Raw genomic sequence first — 19,335 nt, 5'->3', positions numbered from 1 at the left:
AGAACAACAAATGCTAATAATGCTAATAATGTTAATAGGTGTTGAATAAGTATAAACTTTTAATTTACTTTGCTCCTGCCAATAATTATTTTTAAGTAACTCCACTTAAAAGCTATTAACATCCTGAATACACTATATAGTCTTTAAAACCCTAAATAAGTCTTTAAAACAAATAAATAATAATAAAAATGTAAACTGACAGCCAATCAATCTTTTAAGCTCAATTTTATATTCAAAAATACCAAATATGTAATTGGTCATGCTCCATTGAACTACATCAGTACCTTGTGCTTGATTAGTTAATACATACAACTTTCCTTCAAAAGTACAAAAACAATCTATGTAAATGATAAAAGTCAGACACCCAAGGTGACTGGTCAATAAAAACTCACATTCTGCTAAACTTTGCATTCAATAAGTACAATCACTGAGGACATTTTCCCAGAGCATACTTTGCAGTACAGATTCATTCATGGCACATCATGGTAGTGTTGAGAGGAAAGACTTCGCTTGTGAGGTTGGCAGCTCACTGACGGTGGAGGGACTCGATGTAGTGTAACGTGGCACCAAGAGCCCAGCTAGTCTCCACTTCGTTAATCGTCCTTGCAAGCTGCAAGCAGACACACATCATTTGTCACATTTGGCAGGACCGAAATAAAACACACAACCTCAGTGCATCACATGCCTACATCACTCACAGTAGATTAACAGAGACGAACATTTGTTCCCATTTTGCTCTCACCTTAAATACTTTATCTTTGGGAAAGCCAAGCTCCTGCAGCAAGACAGAGATGTAGGTAAGATCCAGACAAAGGAAAGGGTTCTCTGATGGACTAACCGCCATCCCATTGCACACTAGGAGAGAGGAAGACTTCCTGAATTCCATCCATTACATTTTTGTATGTGTGATTGGACTGTAATAAGGCAATTTTTGTTACTAATTTAGGCTCAAATGCTGCTAAATAAATTCAATTTGAGTGAGTAGTGAAACACATACACACATCCACAGCATGAGGGCGCTGTCTCACCTCTCCTGGCAGCATCCATGTAATCGCTGACTTTTATCAATCCCCCTGTTTTCTCATCTAAGTGAGAGAGAGGAGATTAAAAATGACACAATTAAACTCCCCAGTAAGATGTCATTATATTTAACTGTATTGCACCAACTGTTCATTGTCATGAACAGTTACTAATAACAACAACAACAATAATCATCATGAACATACAATCAAACTACTCAATAATCTCACAGGTATGGTTCCTACCAATTGCACCCAGATCCACTGCTCTGTCATAGTAATACGAGAAGGCATAGAAGTCCATATCCTTGGCTTCCCCTGCTTTCTTCACTTTCTTGTAGAGGATCTTTTCCACTTTCTTAAGGCAGGACTCATATATAGGCTCTCCTAAAACAGAACCAAAGCAGCCAAGTCTCCAAAACGTACAACCAGAGTTGGTGCATAACATGGATATTACCAATGCCACACTGTGTACTGAATCTCCCATACACTGTAGTGTCTGATCATTACATGGAATGGGCAGACAAATATTCAGACACTACTAGAAGTTTTTTTTTTTTTTTTTTTTTTTTTACATACCTGCCTTCTGTCCTTTCACAGTGTACAGCACTTCCGCATGTTCCCATGAGCCACTGTAGTCTGGGGCCAGGCAGGGGCTCATCAGCTCTGTGGTGCCCTCTACTGTTAAACAGAAATGTTTCATTTTGACCTAACCACATAGCTTATGCTTCGGTACAAAGGCAGGGTGTATGAAAGCCATTACTCACAATGCTGAGGTAGTTTTTTTTTTTAACATATTTAGGTTCTGAGACAATGTTTAGTAGAATATGAATGAACACCAATTTTTTTACTGATTGGTGTGAATGGATGTTAATGTTTGTGTCAGAATAATCAGTGCTACTTTTAGTCCCTGGTCACAAGTAGTTTCTTTGTTTAGAAATGTTCAAGTTCAAATACATTTTGGTCCATATTCAAAAGATCAGATTTGGATAATTTTTGGTATACAGCTTGTCCAGGTGTCTACAATACTCCATCAGAATAAGCATTGTCAAAACTCATCGGGTCCTTAAAAGACTAAAAACAGTTCAGTAAGGAAGCAGCTGTGCTTTGGTTAAACTGGAAAATGTCTTCAGATTTCCACATACGTTAGCACAGAGAACAATTCAAATGTACTTCTCTGGATTTATATGGGTTAAGGAAAAATAGGAGCATTGTAGAAACACACAAGATGCCAGTACTACAGTGCTACCCAATGGTCAACAACCTGCAATAACAGAAACCTGCTATGAGATGGCAAAGCTTCTACTGCTGCATTCTAGGCTTTAAGACTGACATCTGGTGGCAAACTGAAGTAGTCCTGAGAATAAGCAAGCCAAAATGTGTTGAGAATATTATTGGAAAATTTAGAATAAATACACCGTACAACAAATGAATGTATTAACAAAGAAATCTGATTAGAATTGAAGTGTATAAAATGCAAATCCCCCGTGGAGAACTGCATCCGGGGCAACGGACTGATGGCAGTTCTTAAAGCCAGGCATCAACTAAATCACAGCAACAGCTGGCATGCAAGGAATTAATCTTGGCCCATGTTATTAAAAGATTAGATAATGGCTTATTTATCAGGGCAGGGAGGGTCTTTAAAAGGCAAAGATGAAAGCAAATTGAAAAACCACATACAAGGCTGTCCCTCGATGCCTCCCAAGACTGCTAGTCTTGCTGACATCAAGCCTAGACCAAGGTAGCTGTGCAAGAGAAACAGAATCAGTATGTGACACACAGACAAGGAAATAAGGGAGATTAAAAGAGGGTGGGATTCATTGAGCGTACAAGGTGATACAGTCTGAATAAGTGATTGTGTGTGTGCAACATGCAACCAAACCTAGCAGGATCATACAACCTAACCTCAGGGCAGAATGCTGCTCTTCTGTTGCATCCTTCTGAACAAGGGTTGCAAGTGCTGCATTTCAGGAAAGTGGGTTGGGCCCCCTACAGTGATTGCTGATAAACTGAATGTCTCCAAAGCTGTTTTAGTGCAACATATGCAAGTGTGTACTTGCACATATACTGCCATATGTGGGTTAGGGTTTAATACATACTCCATCCCTCATCTCAAAACTCCATGGAAAAAGATAGATCATGGACCAGGGGGTTGGCCCCCCACAACTACATCATGTATGTACACAACGTGCATTGTACCTGTGTGAGTAGAGTGTGTGGGTACTTTTGAACATCTGAAATGATGTAATGTAGTCAATTGGTGAGGTCTGGATAGTTTTCTGAAGGTAGACAAAGAATGAAAAGAAAACATAAATTATTGTTTGGCTTTATACATTATAGAAACAAAACAGCAGTCTTACACCAAATGTCAGAGCCTTGACATTAATCACTCCAATTCCTTGGTGACAAGTTAGGTCTTATGCAATAGATGCCATCCCACTGTGATGTTTGACATCAAGCTGTCAAAAAGTTCCCGCCGCAATCTGCAAACCAATTTCACCCCTAAGGCGTCAACGGCTTGCTAGGAGAGTTTAAACTCTTTGAAAAGCAGTGTAATGACATGGTAAATTGGTCCTTAATCCCTCATGTACAAGGCCTGACCTAGTTAACGAACAAGAAACTCCTACCTCCCCTCCCCTCCCTTGCAAACTAATGTCCAACAACGTTTATTTACCAGCCCTTACGGATTAGCGTGGCATTTGCGGATTAAGCCCTAAGATGGGAGGCCATCCCGGTAGTTTGTGTTGCCTTGGGGAAGAGATCTGGCTTCATTATGTGTGTGGGGGGGTTGAGGAGGGGGGACTGTGGGCATGCGTGAGCCATCCATCAGAGCCTCCGCCTTACCTCATCCTGGGGGGAGAAGGTGATCTGGGTGGACCCCCCTCCCAAATCCAGCATACCCACGGTAGGTATCTCAGAACCATGGAGACCCCCTGCCGAGAGAGAGAGAAGGGAAAGGGTAGTGGTCAACCAGGAGGAACTAGAATGCAGCGCTAATCCAATAACAGGTAATCAAAATGTATTGGGGGGGCAGTGTGGTCAACAAGGAGGAACTAGGATGCGGTGCTAATCCAATAACAGGTAATCAAAATTTCTTGTACAGATTAATCTATTTTGTTGGTGTTCTGTTTGTTAAGCCTGTTTGCAGCATTAAGCTTGGGGCCAGGCCCCTGGGTGAGGGTGGTAGGGTTAAATACAGGATGCCTCGCCCTTTGGTTCAACTCAAAGTCATACCAGGCAAATACTGACCCATCTCCCGGGCCTCACCACACCACACCTTCTGGTCTGCTGACCTCCGCCTCAGATATTGAATCAGAATTTAATCTTTCTATCAAGATTGGCAATTACTGAGCATTTCTTGAACTGCTACTACTCTAGCGTTTACTCCTTACAGTATGAAATCTCCACCCATGTTTTGTACTGTATGTCATTAGTAACAGGTGGCAGGAAAGTGGCAGGAAATCGAGTTGGAAAGCAACTCACCTATGAGGATGTTGACAGTGATCCAAGCAGAGATTCCTGTGTAAAGAGAAAAAGATGGTGATTTAGGCATACGGCATCCTTCTTAATCTCCCCCGCTAGTTGTATCCCTGAGAACTGTTTGTTGAAGTAGGCTAGTTAAAGTAGTAAAAGAGTAGAGTTGTCGTGGATCATCCATCACTTGTAAGGATTAGAGGGTCAACGTATTCAGGTCAGGTCAAATGATATAAACATTTGTATCTATCATGCCATAATGTTGTGCATTCTGTGAGTATGACTCCATTGCATGCATTAGTGGCTTTAATAGCACTGTATTAGAAATTACCCTTCAATATAAGTAGGAGGGGATGGTCCATGGACTCAGGACTATACCATACGAGCTTTAGGATAAAACTCTTATGGTCGGATGCCAAGAAGCAATTGACATTTACAAACAAACAAACAACTTTGAAAAGAGAGCTGTCATGACCAAACACTGTCACTTAGCTACAATACACTTTTTCAAAAAATAATTCTCCCCAAATACCACTTAGATTTTTGCATTAACAATAAGTCAGTTTCATTCAGGGAAGCCAGAGTAATCTCTGCTAGGATAAGCATCCGGGGAAAGAGCAGCAAAAATCGAACCGATAATAAGACAGTGAAATCCAGTTATGGATCAAGTGGGTGGTCACAATTAGTTCAGCAATGATTCCAGAAGAATTTTTCCATTAAGCACAAAGATATGAACTTTAAAGTTCTTTCAGTAATCATAAAAGGAATTTTCCAAGGGTCAAGTCCACCATAACAAGCTGATAGACTTGGGGAAGAAGACAACATTTTATGCCCCAGAAATGAATGGCAGATAATCTGTTTCCAGAGATTAAATGGGACATTATCCTACATGCCCATAATTGCTTGTATGAACTACTTTAAAAGGATTGGATCAAAATCTTTTATGTATTGTTTTTTTTTGCCTATATCAAACATGCCTTTAAAACATAAAGTACCAATGCATATATTTTGTCTATATTTCTATCCAACAATCATATTTAAGCATCAACGTCCACTGTAATGGCAGATAGCTGAAGGGTCAGAGCTGGGCCAGAAGCCCTAGTGCCCAACAGCTGGATGTTGGTGAAACAACCTGGTAATGGGCCAGAGATGGCTTCTACCATCTGGCCCCACTGGACCAAGATGGCATAGTGCAGCTGTGTGGTTCCTATAGGCCACAGAGGGCTCCAGACAAACTCCATTATTAATGATTGTACTAATTCAGCACTCAGGTCAAAGTTATGCAGTTATTAGTGATGGAGCTTAGATTTACACGTTTGACTTTTTTTTCTGTAATCCTCTAAATCTGGCTGTGTGCATTGGGGAAATCAAAATCTGGTCAAACTGTGTGACCTCTCTAGCTCTTTGGGACCCTATAGAACACACTAGAACAGAAATCCTCCTCAGTGCTCCCCAAGGATGTGTTCCTGTGATAACTGTTGTTCTCCAAGATATGCTGCTCCCTAAAAACATGAAGGATTGGCATCTCATCTCATAAAACAAATGAATAAAAGAAACTATCATGGGGCAAATATTTCAACATAAAAACAATCATACAGGGGTCAAAGTACGCAGTCTAGCACAGCCAAGTCTCATTCTCCGAACACACGAGAGGTAGCCTGGGCCCTGTATTTTTGTAAACTTTTAATCTATTTTTTTCTAACCAGGATCAGATCTATCTAGCAAATGTTTAGTCGTATAGGGGAAATCAGCCAGCTTGATCTGATCCTGGATAGCAAAACATTTGATCCAGATTAAAAGTTTTGAAATACTGGGCCCTGGAGATTGAGGTAAACATGGACATTAAAGGCCTCACCGCTATATGTTGTGGGAGGGAAACAAGCAGGTTTGAAACCATCAGGGCTGGCCTTTTGGGCAAGGTGTGTGAGGTGGCAGGTAGCCTAGAGGTCAGAGAGGCCGACCAGCAGTGTGTGTTGTCTCGGGGTGTGTGCAAAATTACTACATTCAAACAATTGATTTGAATGGATTGCATGGCTAATAAAACATTGTTTGTTTGTTTGTCTGAGTTGAAGAATTTCAAACCAGAACAAAACAATGTTTCCCTTTGGTAGCTACATTACTGTTTGCACAGGCATTCACTCCCCCGTACCCTCTGAGAGACTTCTCCAGCACCTCTCGGTTACAAAAGTAGCCAACTAACTAAGATAGCTATTACCAATGGAAGCAAAATGACAGTGACTGTTGGCCATCATACATTCTTTCTCATAGCTTGCCTAATAACAAAAAAAGTCTTAAATATTATATAATAATATATTTTATATATAGATAGATAGATAGATAGATAATATAATAATATATGCCATTTAGCTGACGCTTTTATCCAAAGCAACTTACATTGTAAGATTACATCTTCAGTATACAGTGGGGGAAATAATTATTTGATCCCCTGCTGATTTTGTTAGTTTGCCCGATTACAAAGAAATTAGCGGTCTATAATTTTTATGGTACTTTTATTTTAACAAATAGAGACAGAATATCAACAAAGAAGTCCAGAAAAAAACACATTATATAAAGTTATAAATTCATTTGCATTTGATTGAAGGAAATAAGTATTTGATCCCCTACAAACCAGCAAGAATTCTGGCTCATACAGACCGGTTATATGCCCATGATACTCCTAATCTCTGCTTGTTATGGGTATAAAAGACACCCGTCAATAGAATCAATCTCTTCCATTCCAACCTCTCCACCACCATGGGCAAGACCAAAGAACATTCAAAGGACATCAGGGTAAGAGTTGTAGACCTGCACAAGGCTGGAATGGGCTACAAGACCATCAGCAAGAAGCTTGGTGAGAAGGAGACAACTGTTGGTGCAATTATTAGAAAATGGAAGAAATACAAAATAACCATCAATCGCCCTCGGCCTGGAGCTCCATGCAAGATCTCGCCTCGTGGGGTAAGGATGATCATGAGAAGGGTGAGGGATCAGCCCAGAACTACACGGGAGGAGCTTGGTAATGATCTCAAGGCAGCTGGGACCACAGTCACCAAGAAAACCATTGGTAACACACTACACCATAACGGATTGAAATCCTGCAGTGCCCGCAAGGTCCCCCTGCTCAAGAAGGCACATGTACAGGCCCATCTGAAGTTTGCCAATGAACACTTAAATGATTCAGAGAAGGCTTGGGAGAAGGTGATGTGGTCAGATGAGACCAAAATTGAACTCTTTGGCATAAATTCGACTCTTCGTGTTTGGAGGGAGAGAAATGCTGAATGCTACAATCCCAAGAACACCACCCCCACTGTCAAACATGGAGGTGGAAACATTATGCTTTGGGGTTGTTTCTCTGCTAAGGGTACAGGACGACTTCACTGCATTGAGGGGCCAATGGACAGGGCCATGTACCGTAAGATCTTGGACGAGAACCTCCTTCCCTCAGCCAGAGCACTGAGGATGGGTCGTGGATGGGTCTTCCAGCATGACAATGACCCAAAACATACGGCCAAGGCAACAAAGGAGTGGCTCAAGAAGAAGCACACTAAGGTCATGGAGTGGCCTAGCTAGTCTCCAGACCTTAATCCTATAGAAAATTTGTGGAGGGAGCTGATGCTTCAAGTTGCCAAGCAAAAGCCTTGAAACCTTCAGGATTTGGAGAGGATCTGTAAAGAGGAGTGGACCAAAATCCCTCCTGAGATGTGTGCAAACCTGGTGACCAACTACAAGAAACGTCTGACTTCTGTGCTTGCCAACAAGGGTTTCTCCACCAAGTACTAAGTCATGTTTTGCTTGGGGATCAAATACTTATTTCCTTCGATCAATTGCAAATTAATTTATAACTTTATATAATATGTTTTTCTGGACTTTTTTTGTTGATATTCTGTGTCTATTTGTTAAAATAAAAGTACCATAAAAATTATAGACCGCTCATTTCTTTGTAATCGGGCAAACTAACAAAATCAGCAGGGGATCAAATAATTATTTCCCCCACTGTATATGGTCCCAGCAGGAATCAAACCCCAAAGCGTTGTTAGCGCCAACTGAGCCACCAAATACCACAAAGTAGTGCTGTAGCTAACTACAGTAGCTAACTACAGTAGCTAGCAACATCTCCGATAGTGGTACTGCAGCTAAATTTGAAACTTGGCTAACAATGTCTCACACACATCTCTCTCTCTCTGCTCACTCACACACACACACACACACACACACACACACACACACACACACACACACACACACTCTGTAGACCTTCTCATGAACAACTCTCTGTAGTCTCATACCCACACACAATTTGTCTTGCAGAAACAAAACACCATTGAACATTGTAATAGCTAGCTAGCTTAATAAATTAGCCAACCACACACCTCTCCAGTGCAGATTCATCTAGCCAGCAAATTTTGAGTGCGGGCAGCAGGTAGTGATGGGCAATGCAATGGCAACATCCCTCGTGATGATGAATTTCCATCTGCCAATAACATCCGGTTTCTAGATTCTAGCTAGGTTTACTTTTTCTAGGTTGTGAAACATGTGAAAAATTGCCAGCCCTCATTTTCATTTCAACCTGCTTGTTTGTTTTCCACTCACAGTACAAAAGACACATGTTACTGAATGCTGAAAAGAAAACAAACAGGTGTCTCTGGTCAGACTAGGGGCATGGAACAGCTTTGTTAACTATGTATTTGTTTATTCAGATCCCCATTAGCTGTAGCATCAGCAACAGCTACTCTTCCAATGGGTGTTCTAATGAAAGATCTGCTTAAGTGACAGTATTGTACATACATGCCTTCTATGTGCAATTTCAACATCACTCATGAAGCATAGTCAGTGGAAATGTGCAGGATCTTAATATGTATCTAGTGTGGGTGGGGCAGACATACCTTCATCAGTGCCGTCCATTATGGAAACACTATCCCCTTTAGACAGAAATGGTGATTCCCCAAATACCTCCCTCACCTAGGCAGAAAGGGTCAGGTCAGGTTTGATAGCCATTTTCCACTTATGCTTTATACAGCATAAATGAAATGTTTATCTCTATAATATGATCAGCATTAAACATACGTTGCATTACCATCATCCACCCCTATCATCTAGTTACCTCATCAACAGGGATGACAGACTGTAGATGGAATGAAGGGAGCCACACCTCCCATTATTGTTACAATGGGTGGAGGAGGTGGCTCACAGCATCCCTCTCTAAAGCTAACAGAATAACCGGTAATCAAACAACAAGTTTGAAATGGGTTCATTATGTAATTAATTTATGACATTAACTGCTTTCAGGTGATGGCATTACTGTCTTCATGTTTTATATTTGGTATATGTTATATCAGGTAATTTCATGGCTTACAAAACAAATTTGTTTGTTACAGCTTTTTTTAAGTAATCTGATAAAATATGACTGCTTAAGCCCACTCCTCTTATTTCACTAACAAGACAAAGGAGTTAGCAAAACCACAAACAAGATCTGTGACCAGGCTACAATTAGACGTTACACATGAATACTAACTCCAGTAATAGTGTCATTCTGCTGTCAGGGTGAGGCAATGGGAATATACAGTACTGTAGCGTTCGTCATCTGTGAGGAGTGAGTGCATATACAGTACTGTAGCGTTCGTCATCTGTGAGGAGTGAGTGAATATACAGTACTGTAGCGTTCGTCATCTGTGAGGAGTGAGTGCACAGCGGACTCTCACCATGTCCAGCAGGGTGGTGGCCTTCTCTCCAGGCAGGAGACGGAGGCCTGCAGTAGCTTTGAGGACTAAAGGAGTGTTGTTCCACATGGAGAAAGGAACGCTGCCCTTGGCCACCTCCAGGAGCTCCTGGATCCCCAATTTGCACTGAAACCCACAGAGGACAGGGTATAGATATACACACGATAAAGATATACACAGGATGTTGTTCAATAGAAATAGATTTAAGAGATGGGCTATATTTAGGGGGGATGATCTCTTCTGAGCAAAGCAGTCCACCAGAAACAGCAGGGATATTAACACTCTGTATTGGACTAAGATATATTGTTACTATATGGAATTACTTACCTTATCTGGATCATCAGCATATGAAGATAGACCTGGTTTAATTGCTTTGAATGTTTCATGTGCTAACTTAGGTGCCTCTGTAAACAAAAGAAAGAAGACAAAACCAGAGATTGGATAATGCCCTTTGCAATGATATACAATACTATTATCTTCTCCCCTTATTACAATATTCCTCATACTGTAGGACTATGTCAGAATAGAAAGTGAGAGAATTGGTGTGTGCTGATGCAATGTAGCTTTGACTGATGCAAGTCTCTATCAAGGCATGAATACACGTAAACTAAGTCAGGTAGTCTAATACTGTATATTGGCCTATATGGTACACTGAGTAATAGTGTATAATAATCTTAATCTGATTCTCTTATTATATGAGTTTATCAATGTATTCCATGACCTCTCCTTACATGAGAGGCGTATCAGTTTCAACTAACTAAGCCAACATAATATAAATAGCAGGTGTTTGGTAGCTGTTAGAATATAACAATCACAGGTTTATCAATAAAGCCAAAACAGCACTTAAGTGATTTAGCTTAATGTTGAAATGCGCTAACTAAGCCATTTGGTGAAGCTTTAGAGAATTTATTTTTTTCAGCCTTCCTGATATGGGCAGTGTAAGCCTAATAAGAGGTCCTAAAATGGCACTATAAATGTGTGTGAATTTCACTCACAACATAAAAGCGTACCATATGAATTAAGCCTGAATTTTAAAAGCATGGATTCAAATCTGGTAGCCTAATTAATACTTTGTGCTGCCTCACATGGCTTTAGTTTACGCATGCTTCAAGGGTAAATCTGGGATTCAAACAACAACAAAGCGGTCTACCCGACACTTTTTTGGTAAGAACTCAGGGATGGGTCTGGGTAAATGTAACCACTCTCAAATTCATAGACGGAGCCATGGATGCAAGGACTGACCATCCATGAGATCAAAATGATAGTTTTAACCATGTTTTGAAGCTACACAGTCTTGTTGACAATTGTTGACAATTACATTGAGGACAACAAGTATATTTTGGGTTCTGATGGGGTAAGACAGTTCAACTAAGCTCATGAGGCATTTCTAAGTTATATTCTTCAAGAACATCTGAGGCTAAAATGTCTATATTCATAATGTCTAACCCTAACCCTAACTCTAACTATAAAATGTAAAAGTTCAGGCTGCCTTACATGTGGTGTCAGTGTTGCAAAAATGAACTATACCATTGTCCTCAAGTTGAAACTTGAAGACGTGGATCCTTGTCCCTGTACTTCCAGCATCAAACATCACTCCATACTGGAAATGTCCACTGACCACCTCTGCTGAGGTTGGTCTGTTTGGACTACCAAACAAGTCAGTTCTGGGTTGGTAGTGAGGTGGTAGTTTGGAGATTGCTGGCCTTACACCATCATAGTGCCGCTTAACAAACATCAGGTAGGCCCCCAGGCAGCCCAGAAAGACAAAAACACTGGCCAACTTTGGTATCCGCATGGTGACTGGTGTGAGATAGGCACATTCTGCATATACAGGACTATAGGCAGCAAGTTCTGAAAGCCACTGTTCTTCCTGCAAAAGAAAAACACATCAGACATCACTGTTAGCTAGTACAGCTATAACCTATGCTTTATCGCACAGAGACATAGGCCTGAACATGCCAAGGAGAAAATAGCACACAACACAGCTGGCTGCCTAGCTATATGATAATGGTCAATGGAATGGCTTACTCTGCATTTCTCTTTTCCATTGTTATTGTTAGCAGACCAACATCTAGATGACTTGAAAGATTTAAGATAGTACCAGACTAATAGCTAGCTACGAGGAACATCACATCTTGTAAAGTACAGCAACTAGCAAGCTAGCCAGTACTTATGTTCCTGCTGTATAGCCAGAGCTTCGGTATAGCAAACATTTACAGGCTACTGTTTAGTCTAACTAGGTAGTCATTTATCAACCTAGCATTATGCCTGGTCCTTGTCCCTGGCTTGAACATTGTTGAAAGACAACATGATAGCAACAACCAAGAGCACCTTTTTTGTACATACCTATGCGTGGATGATGAATAGCCACTTATTTCGACTCCAACCGCATTTTCGATTCGCCTAGATTTGACTCATGTCAAGTAATTAGCTAGCTATAGATCTGGTCCGACCTGTGCTAACCAGTCTCTGTTTGATTACGTCAGTGCGTGCTTGCGTGGGTAGTTTGGGTGTGATGACGTGGAGGGAAATTCTCTGAGCCTTTTTAGGCAAACAATAAAATACCTCTTTTGACTGAAGCAGCTTGATTCACATCCAATGAGTAAATTACAGTTTGTATGTGTATATACCTATAAGGCAAGCTTTTACCAATGATGTATAAACACATAATACACATGACTATGGCTTTTACCCACGACACAATGTTTAAAAAAAAACCAAAAAAAAAAACCGTTTCAAACATTTGAGAAACTGTACAAAATAGTGAAAAAACAAACGTTGGTATGACTGATATTTAAGGTAACATCATGGAAGATAAGCCTCTTGAGTTGGTAGGGTACTCTTGAGCCAAAAGGGGTACCCTAAATAGTCAGAAATAATATCCATAATTTACCTAATTGGAAGAAAGGGACAACCCTCTCTATGCCAATGTTGCTCATCCTAAAACTCAGGATTGTATGTTTTAATTATACAAGAAATTGATTGATATTGTATTACATGAATATGTTAACCATACAGTCAACACTCAAGCAAAATAATTGAGATAGAAATGTAGCAATTCATAGTTAGTGTACCTGCATTGTTTCATAGTGCTCCAAATGTAAAGACTTGTTATGCCTTGTTATATGTGAAGACTTGTTATATGTGAAGACTTGTTATATGAAAAAGTACATAAAAAAGACTTCTCTTCGAATTACCTAAAAGTCCATTCCTGTGATTTCAGATTTTCTGTAAAAAATGTAACATTGAACAATATGTGTAACATTGGACAAGATTCAAGTCTATGTTACAAAACAAATTGGATATACTGTCGCAAAATTACATGAAGACACATGGTTTTACAAACAAAAATGTAATGTGGAACTTAATTCAATCAGACATCTCCAAAGCCTGACATTTCTTTCCCCAACGTTTCCCTCCATTTTTGGAAAGAGAGATACAGAAGCCAATTACATTCACATTGTCCTTGTTGACAATATGGCACCAGCTGGTCTGTCTCTGGCCAGCTCGTGTCAGAAGCACTTCACCTCCCTCTCAAACAATCAATAGTTTTGTTAAGATTTACTCGCCTGTGGCCATAGGCCCCTCATGCTTCTCTATTCATTACCTCAATTAATGATCATTAGTCTTGATATATGGGCCAATCTGTTTTCTTTTGGTGTGCTTTCTCATGCCCACATACAATGCTCAAAGCGTACACACACACACACACACACACACACACACACACACACACACACACACACACACACACACACAGTCACGCACACACTCACACACACACACACACATTCACACAAATTCACACACACACACACACACACACACACACACACGCACAAACACACACACGAACACGCACACACACACACACACACACACACACACACAGTCACGCACACACTCACACACACACAAATTCACACAAATTCACACACACACACACACACACACACGCACAAACACACATGCACACACACACACACACACAAATACACACGCAAACACACACACGAACACGCACACACACACACACACACGCACACATACATATATCGGCAAATAAATTGCCCATATTGAGGGGCCTTCGGAATACAAAGGGGTTTGGTAATGGTTTTCTTGATATTCAATTAGTCCCTTATTCAAGTGTCTGCAGATTCAGGGGACGCCATGAAAAGACCATATGCTGTGTGTGTGTGTGTATGTGTGTGTGTGTGTGTGTGTGTGTGTGTGTGTGTGTGCGTGTGCGTGTGCGTGTGCGTGTGTGTGTGTGTGTGTGTGTGTGTGTGTGTGTGTGTGTGTGTGTGCGTCTAGGCCACAAGGTTCTGAGGGGCCGACCGCTCGGAGACCTTTCTCTGTTATCAAAGATCAATATGGGCAGAATGGGGGGTGTGAGCAGAATGGGGGGTGTGAGCAGGCTTTCCCTCAAACTGTTGCACACATGGGCTATTGGTGGTAGGACTGCCCCTCTCCCCTCTCCCTTTTTCCAAATGGATACACACATGAGTAGACTCATTGTACTTCTACCAGTCATTACAGATGCCCATCAACAGTCAAGACCACACCCCCAGGATCCCTCTGAATCAGCGGCCTACAGCATGCATTGTCCAGCACAATTAATTTGTTAAGTGGCAGTTTGAGCTCAGTTTGACATGGCCATTCAAAAAAGATTTAAATTCTCATAAAGATAAAAAATCAACAATTTGGTGTGTTGCATAAGTCAAGGCTTTCATTTCCCAAGCAAAACGGTACTCAACCTGAAAGACCTGACAGAACTGTCTGTCTGTCTGTCTGTCTGTCTGTCTGTCTGTCTGTCTGTCTGTCTGTCTGTCTGTCTGTCTGTCCATCTGCAAAGCATTCATATTCTTCTTGAGGTAGAGAGAAAGCACTGTTTCATCACTCTGTGGTCCATATATGTAATTTAATCTATAAGCCTCTAATAGCTTTTTATCAGTTAATGGGTCGGACAACATGCTTAATGGTTCTATAATCTTTTTCCTCCACGAGCAAACATTTTAATAATAATGATGATAACAACAAAAGCAAGTTGAGTGGATCCTAATCGGCCAAGAGATTTACATACAAATGACATTTAGAACAATTACGTCAGATCATTAAGGGGCACTTTCAATGGAAAGATGACTAATCCAACTAAGTTGTTAAGCGAAGCAGAAATGTCTCCCTCTGACCTGCTTCTGGCCACACCATGGTTATGGTCATTCTCAAGGAATGTGTTTGCCCCCTTGGTTCTATCTGGGAACTACAGTCTAGAGCCAAGGAGATGTGCAATATAGTTGGGAGTGTGCAATTATAGTTTCTTTTTAGAGGTGGGTGCAATTAGGATGATGCAATTGGGATTTGTGCAATATAATCTACTATATATAGTATATGTGCTTCGCAATAGACCCACCATGATGATTGTGTATTTGTACCTGTGATGTGAAGTATACTGTCCCGCCACCTTCCCCTCCCCTTGCTCTTGAATGTGTAAATGTAACCTTTTGTAAGCATATCTGTTGTGGATATATACCCCCTTGTATTAAAAGCATGTTCCATGCAACACACATTTTTGTTTCGAGAGGCAATAAATTATCTAATCTGATGTTGATTGGTTTGAAAATAAATTACAAAGTTGCATTACATTGACATTATTGATAATAAAGCTTGGCAAAGCTTTTAATGATGTCCAGAATAACCAGTTTATAAGTAATTTGTATTTCATTGCCTGTCTTCAGATATTCACTTTTGTAATAATGTTGTAAACATTACACTGGTGTTGATGTTGATTAATTAAACCATTCACATTAGGCATGGCACAATATCAGTTGCCACATTGGAAGTGCATGCCAGCCCTCTTAAGTCTAAACCTCTAAGTCTATGCCAGCCCTCTTAAGTCTAAACCTTTCAAATGCAGTGAATTCCCTCAACAACCGCTTCCCTATGAGATGGTTTCTACAAGTTAGAGTCCTGTGGATCTCTTCATTACTCCCTTTTTATGTATAAAGCCCTACTGCATAAACTCCCGGCTTACCTAATCTCATTATTGAAATTCAAGAACATCAATTACCTAACACATTCTCAGAGTTGGTTAACTCTTGGGGTTCCTCGGGTTTCCACTGATTTGGGTTTCCACCGAATTGGGTAAATCCGCTTTTAGTTGTGGTGCACCTCACTGCTGGAACAATCTGCAGAGAACATTTCAGTTGGTTACTCTGGTGCCGCACAGGCAGTTTAAAGTTTTGATTGAGGACCTCTTGGTTGAAAAATGTGTTGTTGTTTTTTTTATTGTGTTTTATAATGTTGTAATTTTGTATTTGTATTATGTATGGTTGTAAACTGTGTGTATGCAGGTCTCCCTTGTAAAAGAGACCTTGGTCTCAAAGGGACTCTGTGCTAAAATAAAGGTTGAACAGTAGTGCAACATGTGTATGTATCAAAACTGTAAGGATTGCTCACTTAATCTATAGAGGGCTGGATTCTGAGAATTTTACAAATGTTTTCCTTTCAAATTCAAAGTACACTAATCCACAAATCAGATCAACAAAGGGGATGAGAAAGTATAAACAATGTATACATACTATGCATCCCTCCATTGTGGATGAAACTGATGTGAATATGCCATGATTTCAAACACACTCATGAGAGTTATGGCTTTTGCTCATCACTGATATCATATCAGGGTTATTACAATCAGTGTCCTGAGCTACAGTACAGTACACGAAAATGGCTGTATGTCAACTTTCAAAGTGTGACTTAGTATTGGAGCTACTGTCCATCTCTGTGTCATAATGGCTTGTTTTACATGCACGTTGTTAGGTTAAGCTCTACGAGTAGTACTCCCTGTATAATAATAAGAAAACCTTTTAATCTCCTTAAAAGTATAAAACAGTTGTCTAATCCAGCTCTTATTGGTTGTTCTAAATACACATAACCTCAGGACAAGCCACGACCTGCTGTATTTCATGAGATGACATTTAATCGACTTTGAGAGAATTAGTCATTCCTTATTACCGTAGTGGTTTTTCAACTAACATAACAGGACTTTCCTAGAAAATCCCATTGAACACACATTTTAATTTAGTTTCTACAGCTCAATCATGTTGAAGGCAGTGTAAATAATCCAATGAGATTAATCATTATTTCATTTCATTTTGGTGCAAAATTCTGTAGGCTTCAAGAAAGGAGAGAACACATCTTTTACTTGGCTATTGGTTTGAAATGTTGAGTAACACTGAACATTGTTATGATCCTAAGTATGAAAGGAGATCAATATCTATTTTAGAATAATTCTGTATGCTCTAATGAAAGGGGGAACATAGTATTTTGCTCAAGAGTTAGTGGGTGAACATATTGTGTTGCACTTTCTGAACTTTGTTACAATGCCAACTATGGAGAATGATAAGAAATAATAGTACATCCTTGGTAGAAACAATACATCTGTCTTACTTGGTCAACATGTCCATTACCTGGTGACTGGGTCAGTGAACTAAAGATTTCATTAAACAACCAATGCTTTGCTCAAAAGATATAGATATAAGAGACACATATTTACGCTGACAAATTAAAGGTAGCTCAGTCCAGATGTCCTTGCTGCCCATCTCCTAATCCATGGAGAACCCTGACTTAAAAGATGAAAGTGGAATCTTCTATTAATTATTATTCTAATATACTTACACTGCATTATATCCCTATAAATCCCACAAATTATTTCCCAATAATCCTCCTTATAGAATCATGGCCTAGATATATAGCAAGTAGCTGGGAGTGACATGGTTATCAACTAAATCCTGTCTTCTTCATACAGTGCCTTCGGAAAGTATTCAGATCCCTTCACTTTTTCCACATTTTGTTGTGTTATAGACTCAATTTAAAATGGATTAAATTAAAACAATTTGACATCAATCCACACACAATACCCCAGAATGACAAAGCAAAAACAGGTTTTTAGAAATGTCAGTAAATGTATTAAAATTGATATTCAGAAATACCTCATGTACATAAGTATTCAAACCCTTTGCTATGACACTCTTAAAATTAGCTAAAATGCAAAAATGTCATTAACAAATCACTCAAAAAGTTTAATTGAGTCCATCTTAATGCATGGATAATAGTTCATGTAATTTTGGAATTAATATCTTTGTTTTTATAGGGTCTCTGATTTGCATAGGAATCAATTACACACTGTGTAGATTAGGATGTCACTACCAACTCAGCAAATTTCATAATTTTCTCTTGATCCTGACAAACTCCCCAGTCCCTCCCAGTGACAAACATACCCATAACTTCATGCAGCTACCACTATTCTTCACACGAGAGATGGTATGGGAACTGCATTGCATGTGCTGGATTTGCACCAAACTTAATGCTTTGTAGTAAAACCATATAAGCACATTTCCAGCCACTTTCTTTGCTGTATCACTTGAATTCATTGTTGCAAACACAATTATAGATATGAGATAGATTATTTTCCATTAAGGGATTTTTGGCCACTTGGTTATAGACCAATTTTGTGATGATGTTGTCCCATCGACTGTGCTTTTCCCTCTCCACCATTCAACTTTGTAGATTTTTGTAAGTCTCCCCAGGCCTCAGGGTCGCATTCCTGAGCAGTTTTGTTCCTCTCCATTTGCTCAGTTTGTAATGACAACCTGATCCACACAGTGTGTAATTGATTCCTATGCAAATCAGAGACCCTATAAAAACAAAGATATTAATTCCAAAATTACATGAACTATTATCCTTGCATTAAGATGGACTCAATTTAACTTATTGAGTGATTTGTTGATGACATTTTTGCATTTTAGCTAATTTTAAGAGTGTCATAGCAAAGGGTCTGAATATTTATGTCCATGAGGTATTTCTGTATCATTCAATTGTAATACATTTACTGACATTTTTAAAAACCTGTTTTCGCTTTGTCATTCTGGAGTATTGTGTGTGGATTGATGGCAAATTCTTTTAATTTAATCCATTTTAAATTGAGTCTATAACACAACAAAATGTGGAAAAAGTGAAGGGGTCTGAATACTTCCCGAAGGCACTCTATACAGTGCAAACATATCTTTGGACGCTGAAATTACACATGATAAAAGCAACCATCTCTCTTTTTCACCCTACAGGTATGT

At 39.7% G+C, this 19,335-nt stretch overlaps 1 protein-coding gene across 1 annotated transcript; it reads right to left on the bottom strand.

Annotated features, from left to right (window-relative positions):
- Window positions 1-214: 214 nt before the first annotated feature.
- entpd6 (ectonucleoside triphosphate diphosphohydrolase 6) lies at window positions 215-12,679 on the bottom strand. Its single transcript, XM_083695495.1, has 14 exons — window positions 12,557-12,679; window positions 11,738-12,080; window positions 10,538-10,614; window positions 10,193-10,336; window positions 9,377-9,452; window positions 4,503-4,538; window positions 3,864-3,952; window positions 3,219-3,298; window positions 2,700-2,764; window positions 1,599-1,700; window positions 1,266-1,406; window positions 1,029-1,085; window positions 743-855; window positions 215-610 (listed from the first exon to the last, which is right to left on the bottom strand). The coding sequence occupies exons 2-14, from the start codon at window positions 12,003-12,005 to the stop codon at window positions 527-529; spliced, it is 1,332 nt and encodes a 443-aa protein (XP_083551621.1). The 5' UTR covers window positions 12,006-12,080; window positions 12,557-12,679; the 3' UTR covers window positions 215-526.
- Between the last annotated feature and the right edge of the window lie 6,656 nt (window positions 12,680-19,335).

This window comes from Argentina silus (assembly GCF_951799395.1).
Source record: "Argentina silus genome assembly, chromosome: X".
Lineage (NCBI taxonomy): Eukaryota > Metazoa > Chordata > Actinopteri > Argentiniformes > Argentinidae > Argentina > Argentina silus.
The sequence above is the reverse complement of the archived record's forward strand: the minus strand, read 5'-3'. Positions and strand labels throughout refer to the sequence as shown.

Coding starts and splice junctions, on each gene's coding strand:
- entpd6 (XM_083695495.1), bottom strand. CDS start 12,005: ATGCGGATACCAAAGTTGGCCAGTGTTTTTGTCTTTCTGGGCTGCCTG. Junction 10,615..11,737: donor GTTTCAACTTGAGGACAATG/GTATAGTTCATT, acceptor TTTTGTTTACAG/AGGCACCTAAGTTAGCACAT. Junction 1,407..1,598: donor TGTGAAAGGACAGAAGGCAG/GTATGTAAAAAA, acceptor GTTCTGTTTTAG/GAGAGCCTATATATGAGTCC.